Here is a 24,083-nt window from a genome sequence, read left to right as displayed (position 1 = left end):
GGGGCTGATAGCTGACAACATCCGCTTTTGGGATCAACATAATCAGACAATCAGTCTCCCCCCATCGCCAGAGATTTAGTAAGTATGAATTGTTTAGAGCTGTAGACAACTTTGTAGAGGTTGTGTTATGTAAGACTGAATTCATTAAATGGATCGATCTGGTACAGTGTAAGATGGTCCTGTTGTGAATGGGGATCTAGTGTAACAGTGGAGTACCATCGTTCATTTTGATTTCTTGTGTACCGAGTGTCTGCATTGACCGTAGCAGTAGTATAACTACCAACAATATATTGCTCAATAAATTATATGCGTGTATGTGTTTTTAAAGGATTGAACAAATGAATTGTTACAATTTTGCTCTGTGTTCTGGCTGATGATTTGATGCCCTTTCTGGTATGTTTATTGTCTCTGGGGGAGAATTGCCAGCTGAGCTCTCCTTTAGACATGAGGCCAGTCCAGGGCTTTGCCATTCGCTATTTTCAGCTTGTTCCATGTCTGGATGTTTGTCTTCAAATCCATCTGAAAATACAAGAAAAAACAAACAAACTATTCCGTAAGAGCTACACAGATATTGGTTATAATTTGCACAGGTTAATGTACAAAAGTCTTTTGCAAGGGGGCATTCCTGAAACACTACTATTTTCTTCCATAACTTTAAATGCAGTATTTAGAATACTGCCAACAGTTCCAAAATAATGCATGACATTGTTTAAAAATATAACGTTTGCAGCTATTTTTAATCATACATATTTCAACTGGGTAATATATTTTTCAACATTTACTCTGGAACGTTAAACAGGAGAAAGATCATTTATTTTATATAGATATGGGTGACAGATATACAGTGTATCCAGATCATGCTCCCTCCTGCAACAATGCTGGTTTTGTGTTCCAGCCATATGCCACTCATTTCAATCAGAGCACCAGCTTTGTTGCAGAATACACTGCAATATATACAATCTGACAGCTGTCCTCGCATCCTTTTGTTCGGTCTCTGCCTTGGAACCCTCCTGTGTCAGAGAGGAAGGACATAGATTACCAAATGCACCCACAAGTGAAGCAATCCATCCAGGATACACAGCCACCAGTGGCTTGTATTATGTGTTAAAGTGTGTTATGGATTGGCGTTTATGTCTGCTTGCGTGGCATGTGTAGGGGTTATCAATACAATAATCCTTTTTTTTTTTTTTTTAAACACATTACTGACTAGGACCCTGTGTTCTACAATCTTTAATTACTTTTTAAAACTGATACAAAAATAATATTCCAGGCAGTAGCAAACTGCTCTGGAAAGCTGGCATGTGTTATAACTAGTAATAACCCACTTCTCTGGAGACTTACCTCCTATACTTGTATCGTTTCAGCCGCTATTTTCACCAGCATTTCCTTCCTTGATAAAAGCTCGATGGTCTGATTGTTTGACTCCGAGGTCATATTCTGCAGCTTTTTCTAAGACATAATGAACACCAGATGATACAATTGTTTAAAAGATGGGGCTACACTCAATTGGTATGTAAAAGATGGTATATAAACCTTTAAGGCATCATTAAAGAGCAGCCCATGTTTTCTACTTTCATGCAACATTAAATGCTGTCATTTAAAGTTGCATGAAAAGTCACTGCTGCGCTTCAGATGATCGGAAACTAAATTTCAGTTCTATCACCGCCGATAAAAGTGACCTGTAGATAAGTAAATACAGACTTTATAACCACCCTGTATTAAAGACAGTGAGTAGTTTAGCTCATCATATTCTCAATGCTGAAAACAACAACAACAACAACAACAAAAACACCGTAAAAACTAACATTTCTAATTTTGTGTCATAATTTACTTAAACTCTCTTTCTTAAAAAAAAGCAATAAATGATCATATTTCTGATAATTTCCAAAGATTTTGTAAAAAAAAAAAAAAAAAAAAAAGAAATGTAGTGGATTGCTCCATACACATATTTTTATGTCCTCTAAACGAGGTATAGAAATTGGTTTGCAGTGCCCAGATCATCGACATACTGTTCATGAAAACCTACCTCGTGTAAAGCCTCGCCCATCTCCTCTTTCTGCAAGGAGATCCCCCTAGACGATCAATATCCCTCCTTCTACTACAGCCAAGTTCTGGGAAATGCTACATAGTTTATGGGCTATTTAAATCCAAACTGCACAAGAGATTAGTCAAACCAAGGTGTCAAACACTGTTAATATCCATTAATATGAAAATGAACAACAAACTGTTGGACTAAGTTAATGAAATGAGATTGTGAAGAAAAGCAGAATTACACGTAGCTGTTCATCTCATGTATGCAGTATTCTGCCTTTGCTTTATCATATTTGTTAAAGAGTTAAAACGCAGTACAAAAAGCAAAAACCCGAATCGCAGCTGAACTTTTATTCCAGAGCAATCCGACATGAATCATTTCAAAGTGCACCAAATCTTAATCCAACATGCAACAATCACAAACTGATATTTTATTCCAAATCAACCCGATATGAAAAGTTTGATAAGAAAAGTTAATCAGATCTTCAAGTTTTTGTTGCTGTTGTTTTTTTCTTTGATCAATTGACAACCTGTATTCACGACAGAGATATTCCTGCATTATTCCTTTTTTCAAACAATCAATATAGTTTCCAGCTTTGGTGCAACATAAAATGACTTTCGTTGAGGAGGCAGTTACACAGCGCGCGCTTTTTATTAAGACAAAAGAGTTGACTTCACGGTGGAGATGGCGTCCCGTGCGTACAGACCGGGATGTTGACAGTGTGCGTTTATATTGTCTTATAGCAGAAGGTTCATTATAATGAAGGCTGTGTACTGTACTTCATTTAACTAGATTGGGCCAATAATGAGTATATAGGTATTGGATTTGCATGAATGAGGATTAAAACAGCTTCTACTGATCACTAAACTAGGTACCAACATCATACAAGCCTGTCCAACCCCAGAGTGCCCCCTGCCTGCATGAGTTGCATCTGCAGTTTCCTATTGTGCACCTTCAGGGCTGCTTTCTTGAGCCGCAGTTTCTCTACGAGTGTATCCTGTTGGAGAGGCAGAGACAGCAGTGTCACACCAAAAATTTGGGGAACGCAGATCCACACAGATCCACACAGCCCAGCCACAACCGCCCACTGTTAGTGGCCTCAAGGAAAGTAAGCAAGTGTGTGTAGTGGAACATTTCTATTATGTTAATATCAACTACATTTCACAACCACATGCTTCTTTCATATATATATATATATATATATATATATATATATATATATGTATGTGTGTGTGTGTATATATGTATATATATTATATATATTATATATATAATATATATATATATATATATATATATATATATATATATAATATTTCTGATAAGTCTCATGTGCCTAAATATTACTGTTTTTAAATTTTACATTGTGAAACTGATGCTCACAGCTCATAATCCTACCAAGGTCCTTAATATGTAAAAACTATTCTTACATTTCCACAGCAGTCTTTTTTGCACCTGAAAGAAGCAACACAATCATTTCAGTTTTACTGTTACTTTGGCAACACCGACCTGACTTAGACTTGTTGTTTGTCAGAAGACTTGATCCTGTATCTGTACATTTTGGAAGAAGAACCTAAAGGGACACTGAAGGTTATTTTGAAACCTTTTACGTGTAAAACATTTGTGAAATATTATCTGTTTTTAAAGGAGAAAAAACTCTTAAAGTTATAAAACTGAAAAAAAAGAAAAGAAAAGAAAACACACCAGGACGTTTGTCTTCAAATGTTCCTGAAAATCAACATTTTACAGAGATTGATAGCGTGTGATGTTTGTGTAGTTGAAAGCAACACAGGTATTTAATTTAAAGCTTTTGAGTGTATCATTACATTTCGAAAACTCATATAGTATGGTATGTATATATATATATATATATATATATATATATATATAATATATATTATTTTATCATATATATATATATAATATATTTTGGTTTAAAAAATGACCCCCATTGTTTTGCGGAAAGCACTCCAATCTGCATCAAAACAACTATTCCAGTACTCCGGCTTTGGTCTTTCAGTAAGACCACTTCCCTGGCTAAATCCATTTTTCACGTATTCTGGCACAAACAACTAAGCATCGACGTCCACGGAAATGGGAACCACAGTGCAGCAGAAATAAACTACAACAAAAACTAAGCATCCTCTGGAGCATAATATAAAGGTAATGGCATGTCTGATAGACTGATTTGTAAACACTAAGTACAATAGATATGTAATACAATCAGTAATGATTGTAAACGGGGGAAAAGTATATGATGTAGTATGCATCTTTAATATAATTTCCTCATATTGCATACACCACACATAAGGTCAACAGTACAAATAATAAATACTGAGGTCTAAAAACAGTTTTGTGTAACAACAAAAGTCCAGAATATCCCACTTTTTCTGCTAGGGTAGCACACAGAATACAGCCCAGCACATTGCAAAGCAAATAATTAGAGTCCCCAATCAATATACAATTTTACAAATACCAAGCAAGACAATGCTGATTTATACCGTTTACCAAAGCTCAGTTCAACATACAGGCTCCTTAAGTCAGGCTTCATAGGCAATATCATATATGATGCTGATTACCATGCTATCTGTGGCCAGATCTCACTGATTATCACGCCTGTTTTCTTCAAGACATTTCATGCCTCAAAGAACTAGAGACAGGCTTGATTAACAATTAGGCCTAGGATGCCTTAGTTAGGGACAGTTCTATAAGATTTTTGACTAAAGGCAGTCTTTCTCAGTGTCATATAACATTATTAAATTAATTAAGGACTACTTTATACCCTATGTCTACGCATGTGCAATTCAACATACCTTAAAACTAATGATATTACAAACAAGGGAAAGGGTAAGATACTGGTTTGAGTTGAAAATTCCAAATTCCAATTAATATGCCACAGTTGATGGAAAACTTATTACTTTTAATACTATATACAAATCAGAAGGAAAAATTGCTGTCTAATGTCAAACATTCCAAGTGTGGGGTCCCATTATTGAGGTTAGCAAGCTATTCTATTTGCAACAGCCACGCCTGATGCGTATTCATTTCTAAATTCTATTCTGCAGCCTATATATAGCTACAGTATGTGGCTGAACTGCCTTTATTTATCCTAGTTTCTGTTACCTTGCTGCACTGCATGTATTAGGCTATGCATTTCTGTATTTTATTATGTTCTAATGTAATCATTTTTTCTAAAGATAATTGTATTTATTTTTGCCAAAGCATACAATACTTACTCTATCTTGTTTTCTTTTTTTATTTTATTTGGTCTGATTACATGATTATCTACGTCATCTGGTCAAGGAGGGTAGAATTTCCCACCCACATTTAACTATTGTTTATTTCTTTATGGTCTCATTTAACCAGAACAGAGATCCAGAGATTAAGACTTCTACTGATTTGTTTTGCATTTAGTAGGGGCAGAAATGTTAGAGATTGCATAGAGTATGTGTTGACAAATGGCTAGGCCTCAATGAGCTCCAGTCACAAATCCACCTGTCTGCACTAAAATAGATATTAGGCTGTCAGCTGGTGTGACAAGACAGGGGTCACAAGTCATGCACTCAGCCTTTAACATGAAGGTACCCCTGTCCTGGTCCTCTCACTGATTTATTTTTGGAAGTGGCCTGTGTCTGTTTTTGTGTTCAAATGTTGATTTTTGTTTACTTGTTAACTGGAGTTTATTTTAAATGCATTATTTTTTTCAGCACTGAAGTTGAAGATTTAGTTTACGCTATCGTATATGTGTGTGTGTGTGTGTGTGTGTGTGTGTGTGTGTGTTTATATATTATACATTAAGTTTACTTTGTCTAAAAACAGGTATCCTCTGTAAAATTATCATTCGCTTCAACTGGGCGTACTACAATTAAACTCTTAAGTTAGAACAAACTACTGTGTATGTTCTTGATTGTAACATGCAGAGTACACGTTGCTGTTGCTATCGTATAAATATGTCATAGTAGGCTGAGCAAGACATTCTGTTTTAGCTGACAAAAAACTGGAATATGTTGTTTTTTGGCAGTCAATGTGCTTTAGCTAAAAAAGTTTCTTCTAATGCAGATTGTAAATCTCCACAGGCTCTGAATTCCTGTTGTGCCGATACTCCTCCAGTCCAGCAGATAGCGCTGAGACGCCCAAAGCTGCTTTCTGATCATTGCCGCTGAATTTGTAGGATGGCCCCAGCAGCTCTACTGTTCCTCGTGCTCCCCCCTCCCCCTTATTGTTTCCGGGTGTTTCTGCCGCAATCCGGTTCCCTGCGGTACGGACCGGGGGTTCCCAAAGCTATCCCCGAATCCGACCTCCGGACAGCTTTGCCCGGTTTCTTTTGGCGGATTCAAACTGCAGCGGCAGCCGTTAATGCCTGTGGAGCAGAGCAGGGCTTCACAGAGGTGGGACATCCATCTGTCTCCCCAGATCACAGGACTCGGAGCACAGCAATCCCCCCACCGGCTCTTATTATTATAATTGTATTGTATTGGAAAGCCGGTTATCGTCACCAGCAGCAGCAGCAGCAGCAACAGCACCACCCCCTACTCCTGGCCATCCCAGGGCCCGTCTCCGGGGGGTTCTATTTGGGGTTTACATTCCCTGGATCAGCGATTTGCGGCCCTAGAGGCGGGTTATAGCCAAAGATCTTGAGCTTCACAGCCTCCTATCCTGTGATTCCAGTGTGTAACTGTTCGATCCGGGTATCTACCACCCTCGCCTCTGGAGTAAACCACCTCCGTCACCCCACACGCCCCCGACCTACACTGGCGGCCCCCCTACTCCCCGCAACCCGGGTCTTGAAGCTCGGATCCCCGCTCGGGTTAGCCCTCAGACTCGGGACACCGAGCCCTGTTATCCGCCCGTTGAGCGCATTCGCCGCTCAGACAGGCAGCGGTGCCCTCCTCCCTTTTGAGCCGGTACCTTGCGACAGCTCTCCCAGTTCCTATAGTGCAGTGCCAACCCCGGCATCAAATCGTCGTGTCTCGTTTCCAGCTCCTGGTTGGAACAGACCTTTGGCAAGCGAGCCTCCTCCAGCCCGGGCCTTTTCAACACCTTCGCCCGCCATGCCCGGCCCGGCGGCCGGTAGCAAGTCTAGGGTGTACGGCGATATCAACACTCTGAAGAGCAGGGAATATTGGGATTATGAGGCTCACGTCCCCAACTGGAGGTAATTAATAGCTTTTTTTTTTTGTAATTGAAGTGTCATATTTTTAAAAGCACCTTCAGTATAAGTAGGCTGAAGAGGTAAATGCATTCAAGACACCAGTGAAAAATACAGTAATGGCAGTGGGCACAGACTGACGAGAACAATTTTGTTTTGTAATCTTAATTCACACTACTGAGAATGCTTACGGGTCACAATGATTTAAAGCGTGTGCTGCTGTTGCTATAGTAAAGTGACTTCTTTTATGTTTGGTAAATAGTGGCGGTCTGGTGGAAGAGGTGTGGCTGTCAAACAACATTCTTATTAGTATTTTGGTGACAGCGTTTTGAAGATGTAGGGATCTGAACAGTTCCATTACTTGTTTTACAAATTAAATCAACCTTTCAGTTAAGATAGCCTCCTGTTCATGTTCTGACTTACATTTTAGATATTTTTCATTTGAATGTTTTCCTTGTGTTTTTGTTTTTCAGTTGCAAAGTAGTGTAACTATTTTTCTGTAAGTGCTTCAAAGTACTGTGTTTCTCTTTGGTACATAACAGGTAGGCCTACATGATACCTGGGGTTAGATTTTTTTTTTCTCTAAAGCAAAGGAGTGGACAGTCTAAATGGCCATTCACAAACAATCAGTGAGTGTTAGTACTCAAATGTGCCAAGTTAATGATTTCATATTAAAAGAGCTCATTTAAGCGAACAGTACCAGTCAAGGGTTGTTTCTGAATATGGCTTTTAGTTTGATCTACAATACTTACTTAAGTTGCTGTTAATTATTTGTTAAACGTAATCTACCGGGATTAAAGGTGTCCACGCTAATCACTGTCTTGCTCCCAGTAACCAGGACGACTACCAGTTGGTTCGGAAACTCGGCAGGGGGAAGTACAGTGAGGTCTTTGAGGCCATCAACATCACCAACAATGAAAAAGTTGTGGTTAAAATTCTGAAGGTAAGCAGGCCTTCTAGTTCGCTGTATTGTTTAGCTTTGCTTGAAGGCATTAAGGACCATTGATTGCTATGCTGACATCTAGTGAGGGAGGTTTGACTGTAACAGGGGCAGGCTCCCCTGCATATCTGGCTTATTTGTGCCCATTCCTGAATTGGCACCATGTGCTGGGTTAAAATGGGGGCATCTTTTTTATTTCTTTTTCTTTATAGAATCTTCACTGCTGGTCTTCTAGACAAACAGATTCCTCCATATACTTACATATTCTAATACTCTCAACAACTTGCACTAAAGAATATCCTAACAAGGTTTCATTAAAATTTAATTAATTTTATACAAGATTATCTTGCTGTAAATGTAAAAATCTACAGACTGGTCAGGGTTATTCATTCCCAGCTGGGTATAATAAAACTGATATTGTTGAGCACTTTTATAATCGTAGTAGGTTTTGTAAGTTTACTAAGTGTCTAGATTTGGTACTATGGTAGCACAGTAATATGATACTACAGTACTTACATTTTCTATGATAGTATTTTTCACAGACAAAAATATTACTCGCCAAACCCGCTGTTCTTGGAAACATCCATCTCTAACTAATGTCTTTCTGATTTAACCCAAAAAATACAGCATTTGTGGTATAATATGGTACTCTGAAATGCAGTATAATATGGTACTCTAAAATACAGCATTTGCGGTATAATATGATACTCTAAGATGAGCTGTGTCAGCAGATAGAGTTGATTGTTGTTTGACTGACAGCCATGTCAGCGATTCTGTTTGTTAGCCAAGTGATAGCTTGCAATGTTTTATAATCCGAGCCGATCGAAGCACTGCATTTCATTCACAAGTGGTCCTTTATTTATTTTTAAATCCAGTGTTTAAACTGAACATCTGCAAAACAAAAAAAAGGAGACGCCTACAGTACATTTCCATATGCATAAGGGCTTTACATTGTAAATTTGGGAAAAAAAAATCTGATTTTCACATACAAATAATATACCATTATTCCTTTGAATTTAAGACACTTTTTAAACCAATTTTTTCTTCTCAAAATTGGCCTGAGTCTTAAATTCGAGTACAGTATAGTGATGCGTGTATTAAAATTACCAAGAAAAGGTGTGACTGCCTGAGTACACAAACAGCAATGTTACTGACAGGCAGTTATAGTATAGTAGTTATCCTGCAGAGCGGACGCTCTCCTCCTCGATGTAAACAAAGCAAGCTTTCGCTCAGCGCCTACCTGTGTAGCTATGGCCACGGTGCAGTAGCCTCGGACTGGCGCTGCTGCGTTCTTAAACAGGCATAGGCTCCCCAGACATGCCCATCAGCCAATCAGGTCCTCCCGATCACCTCAGCTCTGGGCAAGCCTTCCAGTTTACTATAGCAGCATCATTAGCTTCCTGAGGAATTCGAAGAGAAGCTTTTACAATTTCAGCATTTTGTTGTTAGGCTCAGTGAAGGAAAACGATTGCTGTAGGTTTTCATAGCATTGTATGTTGTATTATTCGTACTGCTCTTGCTACATAACCCACTGAACCACATCAACTGACAAATCTCTATTAATATACAGTATTGCATGTAGAGAAAGCTAAACAGTAAATCTGAATGCTTCATCCCTTTTCCCCAGGTACTAAATGTGTCCCAGTCAGCAACGCCGTCAGTCTTATGGCCTTTCCCAGAAACTAAATCCATCCTTGCAGTGAAAAATGCAAATTCCTGTTTCCTGGACTCTGTGTTAAGCTCCTCCTTATCTCCCATCTCCAGCCAGTAAAGAAGAAGAAGATAAAACGAGAGATTAAGATCCTGGAGAACTTGCGGGGCGGCACCAATATCATCCGACTGGTGGATACGGTGAAGGACCCTGTGGTAGGTATATGTAAAACACATGATCTCAAATCAAAACCATACAGTGTTTAAGCTTGTTGGTATTTTTATGATGAACCAGCAGCAGTTATTTGCATGGAGGCAGGTAATAATATTGTAAAAAATGACTTGAATTAGGTTTTTATGTCATAAGTTTTGTAGTAATGCTGTACTTCATCATCATCTTTATTTTTATATAGCATCTTTCATAGTGGACCACCATCACAAAGCACTTTACAGGATACGAGACTAGGGGGTGTGAACTGTGCATCACTTGCAGAGTCACTTACAACAACGTCTCACCCGAAAGACAGAGCACAAGGTGGTTAAGTGACTTACTCAGGGTCACACTGAGTCAGTGGCTCAGCTGGGATTTGAACCAGTTACATGCCTGTTTCTTTAACCATTGGACCAAACAGCTTCCTATGTATACCATGTTACATGAATATCAGAGGTTAAATAAGTAATACTTTGCCTTCTAAATTGTTAGGCACTTCCACATACAGCTTTAAGGTTGGAGTCTTAGATTTCAAGAACTCTTGACACAATTAATATGATTGTAGCCTGAGAATATTGATTTATCATATGTTGTCTATTTTCCCATAGGTTACAATTGCACATTGAATTTGTGTTTTCAGTTAAAAGGGATCCTATGCTGTTTTTGCTTATTTTTACACCAAAACTTTAAATATTGTAACAAAAACTATAAAGATAAAAAAATATGGCATTGCTTTCACTAGCAAAAACCCTTAAGTGCTCACCACGTTTTTAAAATCTGTTTTCTTACCTGTCATGTTCTTTGCTGCTTTGCTCTTTAAACTCCCTCTGCAATGAGACCATGTGGCAATATCAGGAAGTCAACAGTTAACCAATAGACTTGTATTTGAAATATGCATGTCAGTATCCTGAACTAACATATAAACAGATCAAGAATCAAAAGATTTTCAGCACAATAATTATCAGAACGGTTCTCAAAGGGGTCAGTCATCTTTATTACAGCTAACCGGTAATAAATAGATTATAAAGCATAGGTTAGTCTTCCTCTGTAATAGAAATACAGGTCACATTGCAGAGAGAGATTTAAGAATCAGTGATTTAATGTGAAAACAATAATATTAGTGCATGTGAAAAAATCCAGGATAGTAACCTTAATCGTCCTTTGATTGTCTTTCTGATTACTCTACAGTCCAGGACCCCTGCCCTCGTTTTTGAGTACATCAATAATACCGATTTTAAGGTAGATACTGGCTTTTGTTATAACTACTTCCCACCTTCCCCAGTGTCTTTGAAAAAAATACTTGAACGCTAATCATATACAAATCTGAAGCAGTCCTGAAAATGCTAAGGAAAAGGGCTACTCTGGGATTTCCAGTGTTTCAGACATGTTCACATGTATCTGAAATAGACAGAGTGAATCTGGTTCTTTACACTGCTGTATGTTCCAAACCTTTTAAAAGGGACTTGAAGGTATCCAGTGGAGCACCTTGTATAAGGACTGCTGTTTTGAAGTGTAGGGTGAGTCAAGTGGGGGTGAGTGGTTTGAATCTAGCTTGCGCCGGTCTTTTCTGGAGACTTGTCGGTAGCACTGCAATGGCCTCTGCACTTTCGCAGTGTTACGGTGAAGCTGTCAGATGGGGCTAATTATAGATTGCTATTTCTACAACAATATTGACCACAAAGGCTCCTTCAAACACAGTTTGTTACACCAAAGTTATCCCTGCCCCCAACCACATTGATTATGCAAGAGCACTTTTAATTCTTTTTTTAAAATTTTTAATTTATTTATTTTTAAATCTTTTTAGGAACTTTACCAGAAGCTAACAGATTTTGATATACGTTTCTACATGTATGAGCTGCTTAAGGTAAACCACCTAGTTTGCAAAACCCTGTCTCCATCTAAACTATTAGCATGCATGCTGATCACCTCCACCTTAATGAGATAAGCACTAAATCACTTTTTAATAGCTGCAATACCATTTTATACGTTTTAATGATTACTGAAATACACCACTTCTAGCTATATAGTACCCTTCCCCATATCTTAATGAACAGTAAAACTCTCAATTCTTAGGTGCTCCAGTGTTTATTTAATTATAAAGTAATGAGCAGTGAACTACAGCATCATGTTTATAAGGAATTGATCTAAGTATTGGTTGATTTTCAGGCTCTTGATTACTGTCACAGCATGGGGATCATGCACCGTGACGTCAAACCCCACAATGTGATGATCGACCACCAGATGAGAAAGGTATAGACATCTCAAGTGCAGGGGCTGGGGTTCAAGTCACTATAATGATTCTCAGATATCAAGCACATTAACCATGTGACGCAGAGAAGCTACATTGCAGTAGGCCTAGCTGATGAGCAGCATTGTGTACCTTTAAGGAATTGAAAATGTCCCTGAAGACAAACTACTGATTGGTCTACAAGCTGTCTGAAGCAACTGGTGGAGTTATGTAGGATTCATTTTCACTCTGTATTGTCTTTGATAACCTAATACTGTTATCAGTGGAAGAATTGTCTGTAATGATTGAGGAGTTAGCTGATAGTCCCACAGAGGACCTGCGGACTTAATATGTAGTGTCTGTGTTCCAGCTGCGGCTGATTGATTGGGGGCTGGCAGAGTTCTATCACCCAGCCCAGGAGTACAATGTCAGGGTGGCATCTCGCTACTTCAAGGGTCCTGAGCTGCTGGTTGATTACCAGGTGAGTCCTTCTGCATCTAACTGTACCTACAGCTTCTACACTATGCTCATATACTGAATTATAGAGACAAATTGGGCTAGAATGCATTTTCAACCAAAGGTGCAGCATCTGATTTATCTGGGATTCTTTTCAGCTGTAGCGCATATAACTTGTTCAAATTCACCAAATAAAATAGAATTCCTGGATTTATGTCTCCCTATCTGCATCTTTAGGCAAAAAGCCACACTGCCCAAGTACCGCCACTCTAAACACTAGATCACAACTGACTGTTTGAGTCCTTCAGCTGAAACCACTAATCCGCTGAGCTTTAACCAATAGGCCACACTGCCTCCAATTTCTAAGCTTTCCTTAACAACTAATACAAACTTTCTCCTAGTCATCAGCCCTAACATACAACATTTTACTACCACCATTGCATATAGCCTGGAAGCCAGCTTTATCAACAGACTTGTCTAAGATCTGGCTAGTATAATGCATAAGAAATATGGTGATGGTTGAGTAATGTCTTGATTGCTTGTGGGTGGAAGTGAGATCTGGGTTGGAGTGAAAATGACAAAACTGTCTCAGGTGTCTGTTGCACATGGTGTGATTGAAGGAAGCAGAAGAGATCATTGTGAAAGCATGGAAGTGGGTGTTTAAGGCCCCTCTGATAGATGAGTTGTCATGGAGCAGTTTGTAAAATAGTTAACCTTTTCCTGTATTTGGCTTGTTCTCCTAGATGTACGATTACAGCTTGGACATGTGGAGTCTTGGGTGCATGCTGGCCAGCATGATCTTTCAGAAGGAGCCCTTCTTCCATGGTCAGGACAACTATGACCAGGTAAGAGCCACATGATGAGGAGGTGCAGAGTAGGGCTAGATGTGTGTATCTAATCTGGACCCAATAACCTCACTCTTGAAAATCTACAGTAACAGGTCAGACGGACCATCTTTAATCTTAAAATATTGAAATCTGAAACTGAACAATTTAAAAATGTTTTTGAAGGACAGTTTTAGATTGTAGATATTTTTCTAGTACTAGTCTGCGTAATTTATTCAGCCAAACCAATATATTAAAGATGTTTTCTATATCTTCTTTTGTCTTTCAGTTGGTCCGAATTGCCAAGGTTTTGGGAACAGAAGAGCTGTTTGGGTACCTGCGGAAGTATCATATAGAGCTGGACCCCCGCTTTAAAGACCTCCTGGGGCAGTGAGTATCAGCAGAATCCCACCAGTGATGAATATTGCATTTCTAGGCTGTTATGTTATTGCTATAGAAACTTTTCATTTTTGAATTACTTAAGTTGTCAGTGATGATACAATACTATGCAGCAAATGGTTTTTACCAAAATAATGGTATAATTAACTATTGAGACATTTACATGGTTGCTTTAATACAGCTTTTCATTTTTTTTCCCCAAAATGAAAATTCACACAACTTGAGGTTTGAGGTGGATATAAGTGTCAGTTCTTGTAGATTTCGAATTCATATTACAAAGGAATTGAAAGTGTCAAATTAACAATTCTAGAAGCTGTTCCTAGTCAATCTGGAGATTTTTACCTTTAGATCTTATTCTCTTCAAGAGCTTCTAGCATCCGGATGTCTTTACTTTGTACCCCTCTTGTCCCTTCCTCCCTTCCCTTGTGACCAGGCAGAACCGGAAGCGCTGGGAGCAGTTCATTCAGTCAGAGAACCAGCACTTAGTGAGTCCTGAGGCTCTGGATTTACTGGACAAGCTGCTTCGCTATGACCATCAACAAAGACTAACTGCCAAGGAGGCCATGGAACACCCCTACTTCTGTGAGTCAGTATCCATCTGGGCACAGATGCAAAGCTGATGTTAAAACGGATGTTTTTTAAGTAGTTGGTTATAGACAGAGTGCTTCGTGAGTTTCCATTAGGGGTAGAATGACTACTGAATTAAGAGTTGGATAGTCTAGTCTCTGTTCTCCATTTTAAAAACACTTTTTATAACATTTTATAACACTTTGCTGTTGAATTCCTAACCAATTTATTAAACATACTGTTGAAGTACATCACAGTGACCTATATTTTGGCTGGTTAATATGTACAGATGTACAGTACCTTATTCAACGTGTTGTTTTTCTTCCCCCAGACCCAGTGTTGAAGGATCAGTCCCAACCCAACTCTGACAGCAATCTTGCCTCCAGCGGGTCGACGGCTGCCCGGTGAGGCTGCAGGTACGGAGACCTTATCAGCACACACAGCCACGTCACCGTCTTCCATCTTGGTAGACGCTTGTTTTAGCTGATCCTAAGCTGACACAGCACCATCTGCTTTTAATAGTCAAGTATGTGGTGATTCAGAGGGATGTATGATAATGGATAGCACAAGAGATTGACTGTCAGGTTGATCCAGGTAGCCACTAACGGGGAAATGAAGGCCCCCACCCCCTTTGAAACATTTCTTCATTGCCTCATTTACTTTTGTAGGGATATATCAACTTAGAACAGCTGTGATAAACCTAAAGTCATAAAGTTTGAAACTTTTCAAAGGTCAGCACAGCTTGCACTTCAACATCCACTGAAATGAAACTGACACCCATTTAAAAGGGCCTTAAGTCTGCCTATATAATATAATTTTTTCAGTAAAAACATATCCTATCCAAATCAAATCCAGATACTGCTCTTGGACAGTTTATTTTCTCATACACTCAACATGCCCTAAAGTTGTGACTGTCAAGATTCGCATTTATAAAGACCACTAGAGGGCAGTGTTTTAATAAGGAAGTTTCACTTTCAGTTAAAATAACTGCTTCACTACCACATTGTTTTAACCCTCAGAGCAATGATACTATCTTCACATAACCACTCAACTTAATGTTTACAAACCATAAGCCATTCTGATGAGCCATTCCACTTAAATTATGTCCTGGGATATTTTGTTTCTGTTAACTGTTTACACTCTATAAATTAAGTGCATTCATGTTTATAATGTTTAATCCACCTGTCAACATTCCTTGGAGCACCATCACTAATCTCTATCAGAAACCATGACCCTAAATATAGTCCTTCCCCAAAGAGACAGTCAAGGCTTGATTTTTCTACAGCAAGCAGGCAAATTTGAGAGACCCGAGGCAAAAGAGTAGGTATGAAAGGCAGGACACTTTAGCTGACTTTTTGTGTAATATAATTATTTCCTTTTTTTCAGGACCTGCATTTGTTACCTCACTACTTCCCCCCTGTGGCAGAAACTTTGCAAGTGTACAGCGGCCAGATAAACAAACACAAGAATAAAAGGGAGGGCTTGTCATTCGATCCAAGGGACAGCCGCGCTACACTGCTGCAGTGTTGCTCTGACTGAACAGCAAGCACTTACCATAAACCCTATTTGTGTCCAGTTCAAAATACTGACCCTCTCCTCCACCCCTCCCCACACCTGCCCATCCCCTCCACAAACCTTACCCCTTGGAAATAAACAGCATGGAGAATTAAGTAAAGAATGATTGCACGAATGTGACTCTCCCCTGCCCAATCCCTTCCTCCCCCTTTCCCTCCACCTTAAATTTGTCCCTTTTAAATAAACCTGAACTGCCCCACAAACACTGTTCAGATGTCTTCAAACTGTAGTAGCGATTGAAGTGGCATGGTGGAATTCATTTTGCTTTCAGACGATGTTATGAAAATAATAAACGTATATGATTTTTATTTAGAATTATATTAGTGTCTGTGTTTTGTTTGCTTCGTTTATTCTGAGAGTCTTCTGTAATTAGCTGACAAACGTTATTGTGCTGCAGGTGCCACTCTGAAAAATTGCGACGCATCACTTTAACTTGAAAGCCTAAACGATTGTGCTTCCTTTGTAACCTGCATGTGACTTCTCCACAAGCGGGAATTAACATCTGTACACACCACAAGAACAAAAGCAGAAAAATAGCAACTTGCTTTCATCATTTCGACAGAAGCAGGGCTCGCAAAATCGCTAGCCCGACGTTCCGGGACAACCAGAAAAATCTGTCGGACAACGTGTTTTTTTTGGCTACTTGCCCGACGGGCAATCCGATTTTTAACAAGATAACGTTCTGTGCTTTAATCAAATAGCGGTTTCCCAATCGAGATTCCGTTCACAGATCATCCTGGTAAAACACGTTTAGAGGGATCAATGTGTTTCATTGGCAATGCTCGAGTGATTTAAGGGGTGACGTACACACTGCTTGCAATCAAATCCCGCAAGGATTGCTCTGTGTAACATCCCTGACAACTCATTGAAACGAAGGGTGAAACGGACTGTACGACAGCCAAAGTATACACTTTTATATCGAAGGCTATGACTTTTTAAACAAAGTTACAGACTGGAATTACAAGCTACTGTACTCTGCTAACCGTGATTTACATTTTGCTATCTTGTTGTTACCTTTATTAAATTGTTAACGTTATTTCCAAACCCAGGAAAAAAAAAATCGAATGCGATAGTTATTATAACGGACTGAGATTTAGCACGTAGCATGTTGACATCGCTTTTTTATTTCATTAATGTGAGTTATAAAATGTATGGTGCTCGCTAGTAACTTACTGTACCGATTTTATTCACTATCTTATTATTATTTGATAGAAGTGACAAATACTGTAATTTATGAAGAAAATCAAAGAATAAAACAGTACTAATATTGTTAATAGTTTAGCTAATGACTTACTCCAGCTATGTTCGTTTTTGGATTGTCCTTTTACTACAGCGAAGAAAAGGCTTTGGACCCAAACAGGGTTGTTATAGCGAGGGTGTACTGTATTAAGTATTTGACTTATGTGTTTAATAGACGACGCTTGCACATTTTAATTTATAATACGTGCGCATTTGTTATTTCATTTTTCTTATTTTTCACCACCCATAGTGTTCAACATTTAACAGAGTGTATATAGAAGTTTGGATCAGAATCCTATATCATCCCTTACAAAAAATAACATACTGCAAGTATACTTGTGCCAAAATTGTCTGGTTTTAATATACTATTGGTATCATTATTTTGCAGTATACACCTTTGTATATTCTTTATGTAAATAATACAACATAGTTCTCAAATATTGGACATTTCTTAGATTGTATCTTACTTGTCTTTTGCATACCTGCATTGTCTCTTGCTAGATATGCACCTCCAGATTCTGACAAATACTTTTAGAAAACCAGGAGTAACTTCTGCTCTGGATCAAAAAGCTATAATGCTCTGCGGCTGCCTGCCTATGTGGATAACTCAAAAAACTAGTAGAAACTAACTAAAACACAAGTCTGGAAAAACAAATGGAAGTCCAGAAAAAGTATATAAGAACAAAAGAACTTAAGAAAGTAAGGGCCAAACTTAATCAGATTTATATTGGGCAGGGCTGGCCCAAATCAAGCCTGATTGTTAACCAAATTATTCAAACAGCTGACCCTAATTAACCCTTTAATTGGGTTCAGTTAACTGGGGGGGGCACTGTGTGTATATATACAGTATATATGGTAACCCCCCACTCTTTATTCAGATTAATCAGAATCGTTTCTCTCAGAGGCTGTGATTTCTACACTAAAAAGCACTGAGATTGTTTCTTGCTAGAAACATCAATGTTGTTGTTTTAGTATCACAATGTGAATAGTTAAAGAGACAGAACTTTGTGCAACTTTAATCAGTCTTTACTCCAGAATGCAATTTGCACCGTATCGTATACACAGTACTATTAGCTTTTACAAGAAGTAGGCCTATCGATAAAGTCAGTATCTTCAGCGTGGATTTATCGTGCTACTAATAAATAAATAAACAAATAAATAAATCAAATCGATGCTCACGTTCGAGACAATACTTGTTAGATCTAAATAGAAATAAATAAATATTTTGCAACGTAAAGAGCTTGTTTAATCTTACCCGTTGCGTCGGTGTATAATGGATTTAATGTGTGTTGTATTTCATTCCTGTAATTAAGGTGCTGTTTTGTAAATGTCTTGTGTATTTAGAAATCCACATTGAAAATAACTGACTTTATTGTATTTTTCCAGTTAAATAGTGTAACAATAACTCTGCAGTCATTTAAGAAGGCATGTTCAGCTATTTCTTTTTAGAGTGAAGTCTGAATTATGGAAGACACCAAATCACATATTATATGCATTGCAATGAAGTTTGTAACCTCATTTAAATAACATAGTGAGCCATTATATACTGTTTTTATATACATTGTCCTGCTGGCAGTTTAGTACATGTGTTGTGAAGTTTCTAAATTGTTTTATTTAACTTTTTTACAGGATGAAATCCATGATCTGAAATAGATCAGTGTGTCAATATTGAAAGTGTGATGGTTGATTCAAGAGGCCGCGCACTTCCAACAAGGCCTGATTGAAGTCTAACGCTTAATATTGGTAAAGGGATATGTAAGTTTTTTTTTTCTTCACCCCAAATATAGTCAGTATATTATCATTGGACTGTAAATAAGTCTCTCTGAGCTGGCACACCGTCTAATATGCCTGTGATGTCCATGGGCATAAAAATATTAGTACTTTCAGAATAGTCTCGCTTTTAATTATTTGTTCCTTCTTGATCATACAGACTTTACACATAGGCAGTATAGGAATATATGGATCATTAGTGATTCTACAGTGCTGTATGAACAAGCAGTTCTGCAAAATGATTTTCCATTCAACTGACCAAAAATGAATTATATAAGGTAGTGTTGGGATGGTAGCTATTTGGGGAACAGTTTGGTTTGAGGAACAAGGCTATATGAGTGAGAGAAAGCTGAGCATGTAATTGTGTGTATTTTACAGGTGTGCTGGGTGGTGCTCAATTTATTCATAGTATTTCCGATAGAGGAGGACGAGATCTGGACCAGCTGGTTTGCGGGGAGTGCCAAAGCGAGTTTCGCCAGAGGCTTGTGTTCGCTTGATTCACATATGTGTTTTTATTTATTTAATCATTGGTTGGAAACTGCTGGCACAGCGAGTCCTTTTACCACATTTCAACTCCCATCTCTGGTCACAATGAAATAAAACAAGAGTTTGTCAAGTCTCAACCTACACAATTTGGCACGATTGTCAGTCTCTCCTTGAGACAGGACATGAAAACAGAGATGGCATGTAATAGTCTAACAGTCTCTAATCATTTCTCCATAGACACCACTGGCACTGGTTCTTACCTTTGTGAGTTGTGTTTCCTGTCTCGCACAGTGCTGGCTTACCATTACCGCAGCACACATAAACTACAGCCTCCCGGCTCACCTTTACACAACCCTCCTCATTGTGAGGATGTGGTAGCCACACAGGATGCAGCTTCAGAAGATGGCTGTCTGGGTTTACTGTTAGTTTTGGAACCGGAAACAAGAGTCTCTTTGGATAACCAAGATGGAAAATGTGTTAACATTGAAAAAGTGGTAGTCTCAGAAAATGGTGGCCCTCCTAAGAATACTTCCCAGGATGATTTGTCTGCCCAGTTTGTGGGAAGGTGTTTCAGAAGCACCATTTCCTGTAGAGCCACAGCAAGACCCACAGGCCCAGGAGGGACTTCCTCTGTAGTGTGAGTTCCGTTCAGCCCTTCCACGGTGCTGGCTGCCAATGCTGTCCCCTCTGTGGGAATGTCTACACCGACTGAGCCACCCTCCGCAAACACATGCATGTTCACACCCAAGAGAGGCCATACGAATGCAGTCAGCAGGGCTGTGGCTGGAGGCAAGGACCCGAAATCCTTCCCGTACTGAACAGGTTTTCGGGTGCAAAATTGTCACGCGACACTGGTCTTGTCCGATTTTGTTTTCGGAATACACAAACTGTCGATTTACTGTTAAAGAGGCTCTCTTAGTTAGTTACTAAAAATCATTGTTTATAATTCCTGTTGCGTGGATTGGCTTCCCCCAGTAGCACATGGCATGGCTTGCAGAGCGCAGAAGCAGAAGACACGTGACCCATATTGAAGGGGTTTCTTTTAGTTCATTCTTAAGTTGGAGTAATGGATTTGATTATGGATGTGATAGAAAAAAGAATTCCATGAAAAAGCTCACAGAAAAATGCAAGTCTTCAGTGTGGGAATCATTTGTTGTTATTGTGGATAAAGCAGCAAAAGAAGTTTTGCAAAACACAAAACATAAAATCACTCATTTCGAGGTTGTACCTTCATTTCGTTTGATTTTCAGAACATGTATTTGTCTTTGTATCTTTTACACAAACATACTATACATTTAATTTTAAAGTCCTCTGTGTAGGTTAATGATGGAATAAACACTGTAGTTCAGCCAGATTTCCAGGTTGCCTGGAAAAACCTTGCTTTAATACTGTATCTAGTCAGTGCATATACTAAGCTGGGGAAAGAAAAAGTGTGCCATTGTTTTTTTGGTCTGGGTCGGATACGGGTCTAATAACAAGAATTTTACATCGGATCGGGTCTGGTTGATTAATTTGGACCTGTGAAGACTTCTAGTACAAAGACCTTAAATAATAGTTAGAATATTCTATAAATGGGATAATTTATAAAAACTGGAAAAATATCATTTAACTTTCAACATTGTTTTACAGTGTGCAAATAAATTGTTAAAACAAACAAGTAGAAAACTTCTACAGAACAAACTGTTACAACACAATAGTTGAAAGATTGCAACATTTACATTTATGCCATGTGTACATTTTTCCTCGCAACTGACCAGAGAGAAGTGATTTTCTGTATTTGTGAAATAGAGCATGTTTTATTAGTTAAAAAAAGAACACGGCAAGCTGTTGAGGTTTTTGAACTGTAGTTTTTAAATGGCTCTGGTGCATTGCTTCTGTTGCAGACTGAAGTCATGCTGAAGGCACATGTCCGTACCCACACATCTCGAGGGCGTTCTAGTGCCCTGACTGTGCCTACCCCTTCCGCAGGAAACACCACCTCCAGAGGTACCAGGAGAAAATGCATGGGGCAGCAAGAGGGGACACACGCTGACGGGCCTGGGCAGGGAAGAACCCACAGCTGGGAGATGGTAAGACTGGCTTCCTTCACCGTGTGGTTCAGTAGATCTGAAGTGTTGAACTTTTCTTGGAGATTCCAAATATACACCTGATATTGTCTTCATGAATTCCAACCAATTGTAACTTATTTCAATGTAAAATACTGTTATTTCTGTAAACATGCAAAATATCAACTGAGCTGAAAGAACTGAATCTATTTAGCCTAAAAAGTGAATGGAGATGAGGGACTTGTAGGCAGTGTGGTGGTCCAGTGGGTGGAGATGAGGGACGGAGCCAGTGTGGTGGTCCAGTGGGTGGAGATGAGGGACGGAGCCAGTGTGGTATCATGGTAAAAGGAAGCAGGGTATACTTGTTAGCTCAGTTAGTTATTGTTTACTGTTTGTTTAACAGTGGTTATTATGAACAAGGCTGTGTTGTATTCCTGACTGTTCTGATTCAGTGGCATTAGCTCAAATGTTAAATTTTGAAACCTGTTGTCCAGTTATCCTACCTGTATTAGTCAAGATGGTGGCTTTCTATTGGATTGGATTTGTATCCATCTTGGTCACTCATAGATGCTTTCTCTGACTGACCTCGCTTTGTTAACATTGAAAACCCCTGCACCGCATGCAAACAAAGCACATGTTTAACTGGCAGGACGGAATGACAGAGATTCATTACCAATACAAGTCACTGTAAAAGGAATCAGTTTACTTAAAGGAAAAAAAGAATATAGTATAAGACAGTAATGTTTTTTTTCTTCTTTTCTGAACATAGCATAACGTGTGTAGAGGACTTCCTTCCTGAGCTACTCTTAGTGTTAGCGAACACCCCTTGACTTCATCGTTACAACGGCTGCCTCCTGTGTACTGTACTGTAGAGCATGATCAAGACTAATGTTTCGCTGCCCTTACCTTGTACCTCTAGGGTCATGTTCCCGTGAGCTTCTGTGTAATAAAATCCTTCTCATCCACTATGTTGTTGAAACTGATAAAAACAGCTACGTGACTGAAAGGGAAGCTTGCAGCAATGTTCATTGATGTTTGTTGAAGATCATACGGCAGGAGAGCAGTGCCATTACTTTGCAAGCATTCCCACAGGACACGTGAATACATATCTAAACAAACATTATGTTTAATTAGAAAAGCTGTGTGTTTGACCTGGGTGCATGAGTGGGACTTTCTCCCCACACATTTTGATTAGATTTAGGTTAATCAAATACAAAATATTCTCATTGAGCACGTGCTTAGTTTGCAATTTAATTTGCAGCAAGAATGTTATAAGAGTCAGAATCATAGTTTAACCTTCTGTTCATTTATTTTCAATTATAAACCATTTTACCTTAGCTGATAAAATGCAGTGTTTTGCCATTCTCTTGTTTTCCCATTTCGGAGACCCGTCTCCTAGTTGAGTTACCTGAGCAAATCCTTCGAACATTTTCAATTTACATCAAAATGCAACTTGAAATGACAGCGACTTGTTTTTAAAAGACTGCAGGAATCAATATTTAATTGCTCCCTGCTATAGAAGTAACCTGTCATTCAAATACTGCCACCTTGACAGGGGAGGAGAACGACACCCGGGTTGGCTTTTTATGACCTTTTATGAGTAACAATATAAATTCCTAAAGTCATGCTTGTTATAAACATTTGCTAATTATTTATTAAGAGATGCATTTTCAAGACCTGTGGTCGTGACCACAGTCAAGAATAAACTGTTTAATATAGGCAAAATAAAATACAAAACATTCTACTCTACACTTACTCTAGTCAAAGGTACAGTTATTTTGTTGTAGCCCTAATGATAATAATAATACAAAATTGTAAAAGAAAAAAGAAAAATAAACTGCTGTTTTCTGTTTTCTTTCTTGCTGCCACAATAAACAAAAAGTAACTGAAAGTTTTTTCAAGTGATCTGGAAAGATCACTACATCTTACAGGTGTTATTACAGTTTATATGGATGTAACATTGGATCTTTAAGATGTCTGCGGTGTGTTTGTTTCCCTAGTTCCCAAAACAAAAACTGTCCAAGGCCCCCCTGTGCTGTCTCTCATTTGTTGCGCCACAGGGTAGATTGATCAGTTAAACACACTCTGAGAGACAGGGAGTCTTTTACACCCCTTCAGTTTGTGTAGCGTATTCTAAAGGCCGCAAGGGTTTGTAAATGAATAACTGGTGTCAGTCAGTCTGGAGTGCTAGTGTATCATGTATCGTCAGTCGCTGTCCGCAAAGCAGACCTTGCTGCTAGATCCTGGCTCCCTGCCCTGGACTCTGACATCCATGCTGACATTTGCACTTACATGAGCTCTGCATGAATCTTTTACAAGTGCCTGGCTCCAGTTCACTCACAGCTTTGAGTAATGAGCTTTGTGACTGTGTCTCTGTAGGAGCTAACAAAATAGTTCCATACACTTTACACTTCATGTCCTGCTGGGCAATGTCCCGCCTTGCTGACTTGTATCTATCATTGATTCTTTCTGAATACTGTAAACCCGTCCCAGCTACCGAGTGACAGCACATT

At 38.9% G+C, this 24,083-nt stretch overlaps 1 protein-coding gene and 1 long non-coding RNA gene across 3 annotated transcripts; both read left to right on the top strand.

Annotated features, from left to right (window-relative positions):
• Positions 1-6,658: 6,658 nt before the first annotated feature.
• LOC121296470 (casein kinase II subunit alpha'-like) lies at positions 6,659-16,345 on the top strand. 2 transcript variants are annotated; one of them, XM_041222081.1, is made up of 12 exons: positions 6,659-7,187; positions 8,013-8,124; positions 9,886-9,987; positions 11,171-11,221; positions 11,787-11,846; positions 12,149-12,232; positions 12,580-12,690; positions 13,409-13,510; positions 13,779-13,879; positions 14,322-14,470; positions 14,787-14,871; positions 15,842-16,345. In XM_041222081.1, the coding sequence occupies exons 1-11, from the start codon at positions 7,084-7,086 to the stop codon at positions 14,861-14,863; spliced, it is 1,053 nt and encodes a 350-aa protein (XP_041078015.1). In that variant the 5' UTR covers positions 6,659-7,083; the 3' UTR covers positions 14,864-14,871; positions 15,842-16,345. The 2 variants fall into 2 exon arrangements, with proteins under 2 accessions (XP_041078015.1, XP_041078014.1); XM_041222080.1 differs by lacking the exon at positions 11,171-11,221 and having other exon boundaries at positions 6,988-7,187.
• Positions 16,346-16,849: 504 nt separating this feature from the next.
• LOC121296225 lies at positions 16,850-21,589 on the top strand. The gene is made up of 3 exons (XR_005947044.1): positions 16,850-16,933; positions 18,899-19,024; positions 21,409-21,589. It is a non-coding gene; the product is annotated as an uncharacterized LOC121296225 (long non-coding RNA).
• Positions 21,590-24,083: the final 2,494 nt, after the last annotated feature.

This window comes from Polyodon spathula, chromosome 21 (genome assembly GCF_017654505.1).
Source record: "Polyodon spathula isolate WHYD16114869_AA chromosome 21, ASM1765450v1, whole genome shotgun sequence".
Classification (NCBI taxonomy): Eukaryota; Metazoa; Chordata; class Actinopteri; order Acipenseriformes; family Polyodontidae; genus Polyodon; species Polyodon spathula.
This window is presented reverse-complemented; position numbering and strand designations above follow the sequence as displayed.

Bases quoted from the DNA above. Each gene is read 5' to 3' on its own strand.
- LOC121296470 (XM_041222081.1), top strand. From the start codon at position 7,084: ATGCCCGGCCCGGCGGCCGGTAGCAAGTCTAGGGTGTACGGCGATATC. The intron at 13,880-14,321 runs GTGAGTATCAGC...CCTTGTGACCAG, and splicing joins TTTAAAGACCTCCTGGGGCA to GCAGAACCGGAAGCGCTGGG. The intron at 14,471-14,786 runs GTGAGTCAGTAT...TTCTTCCCCCAG, and splicing joins CATGGAACACCCCTACTTCT to ACCCAGTGTTGAAGGATCAG.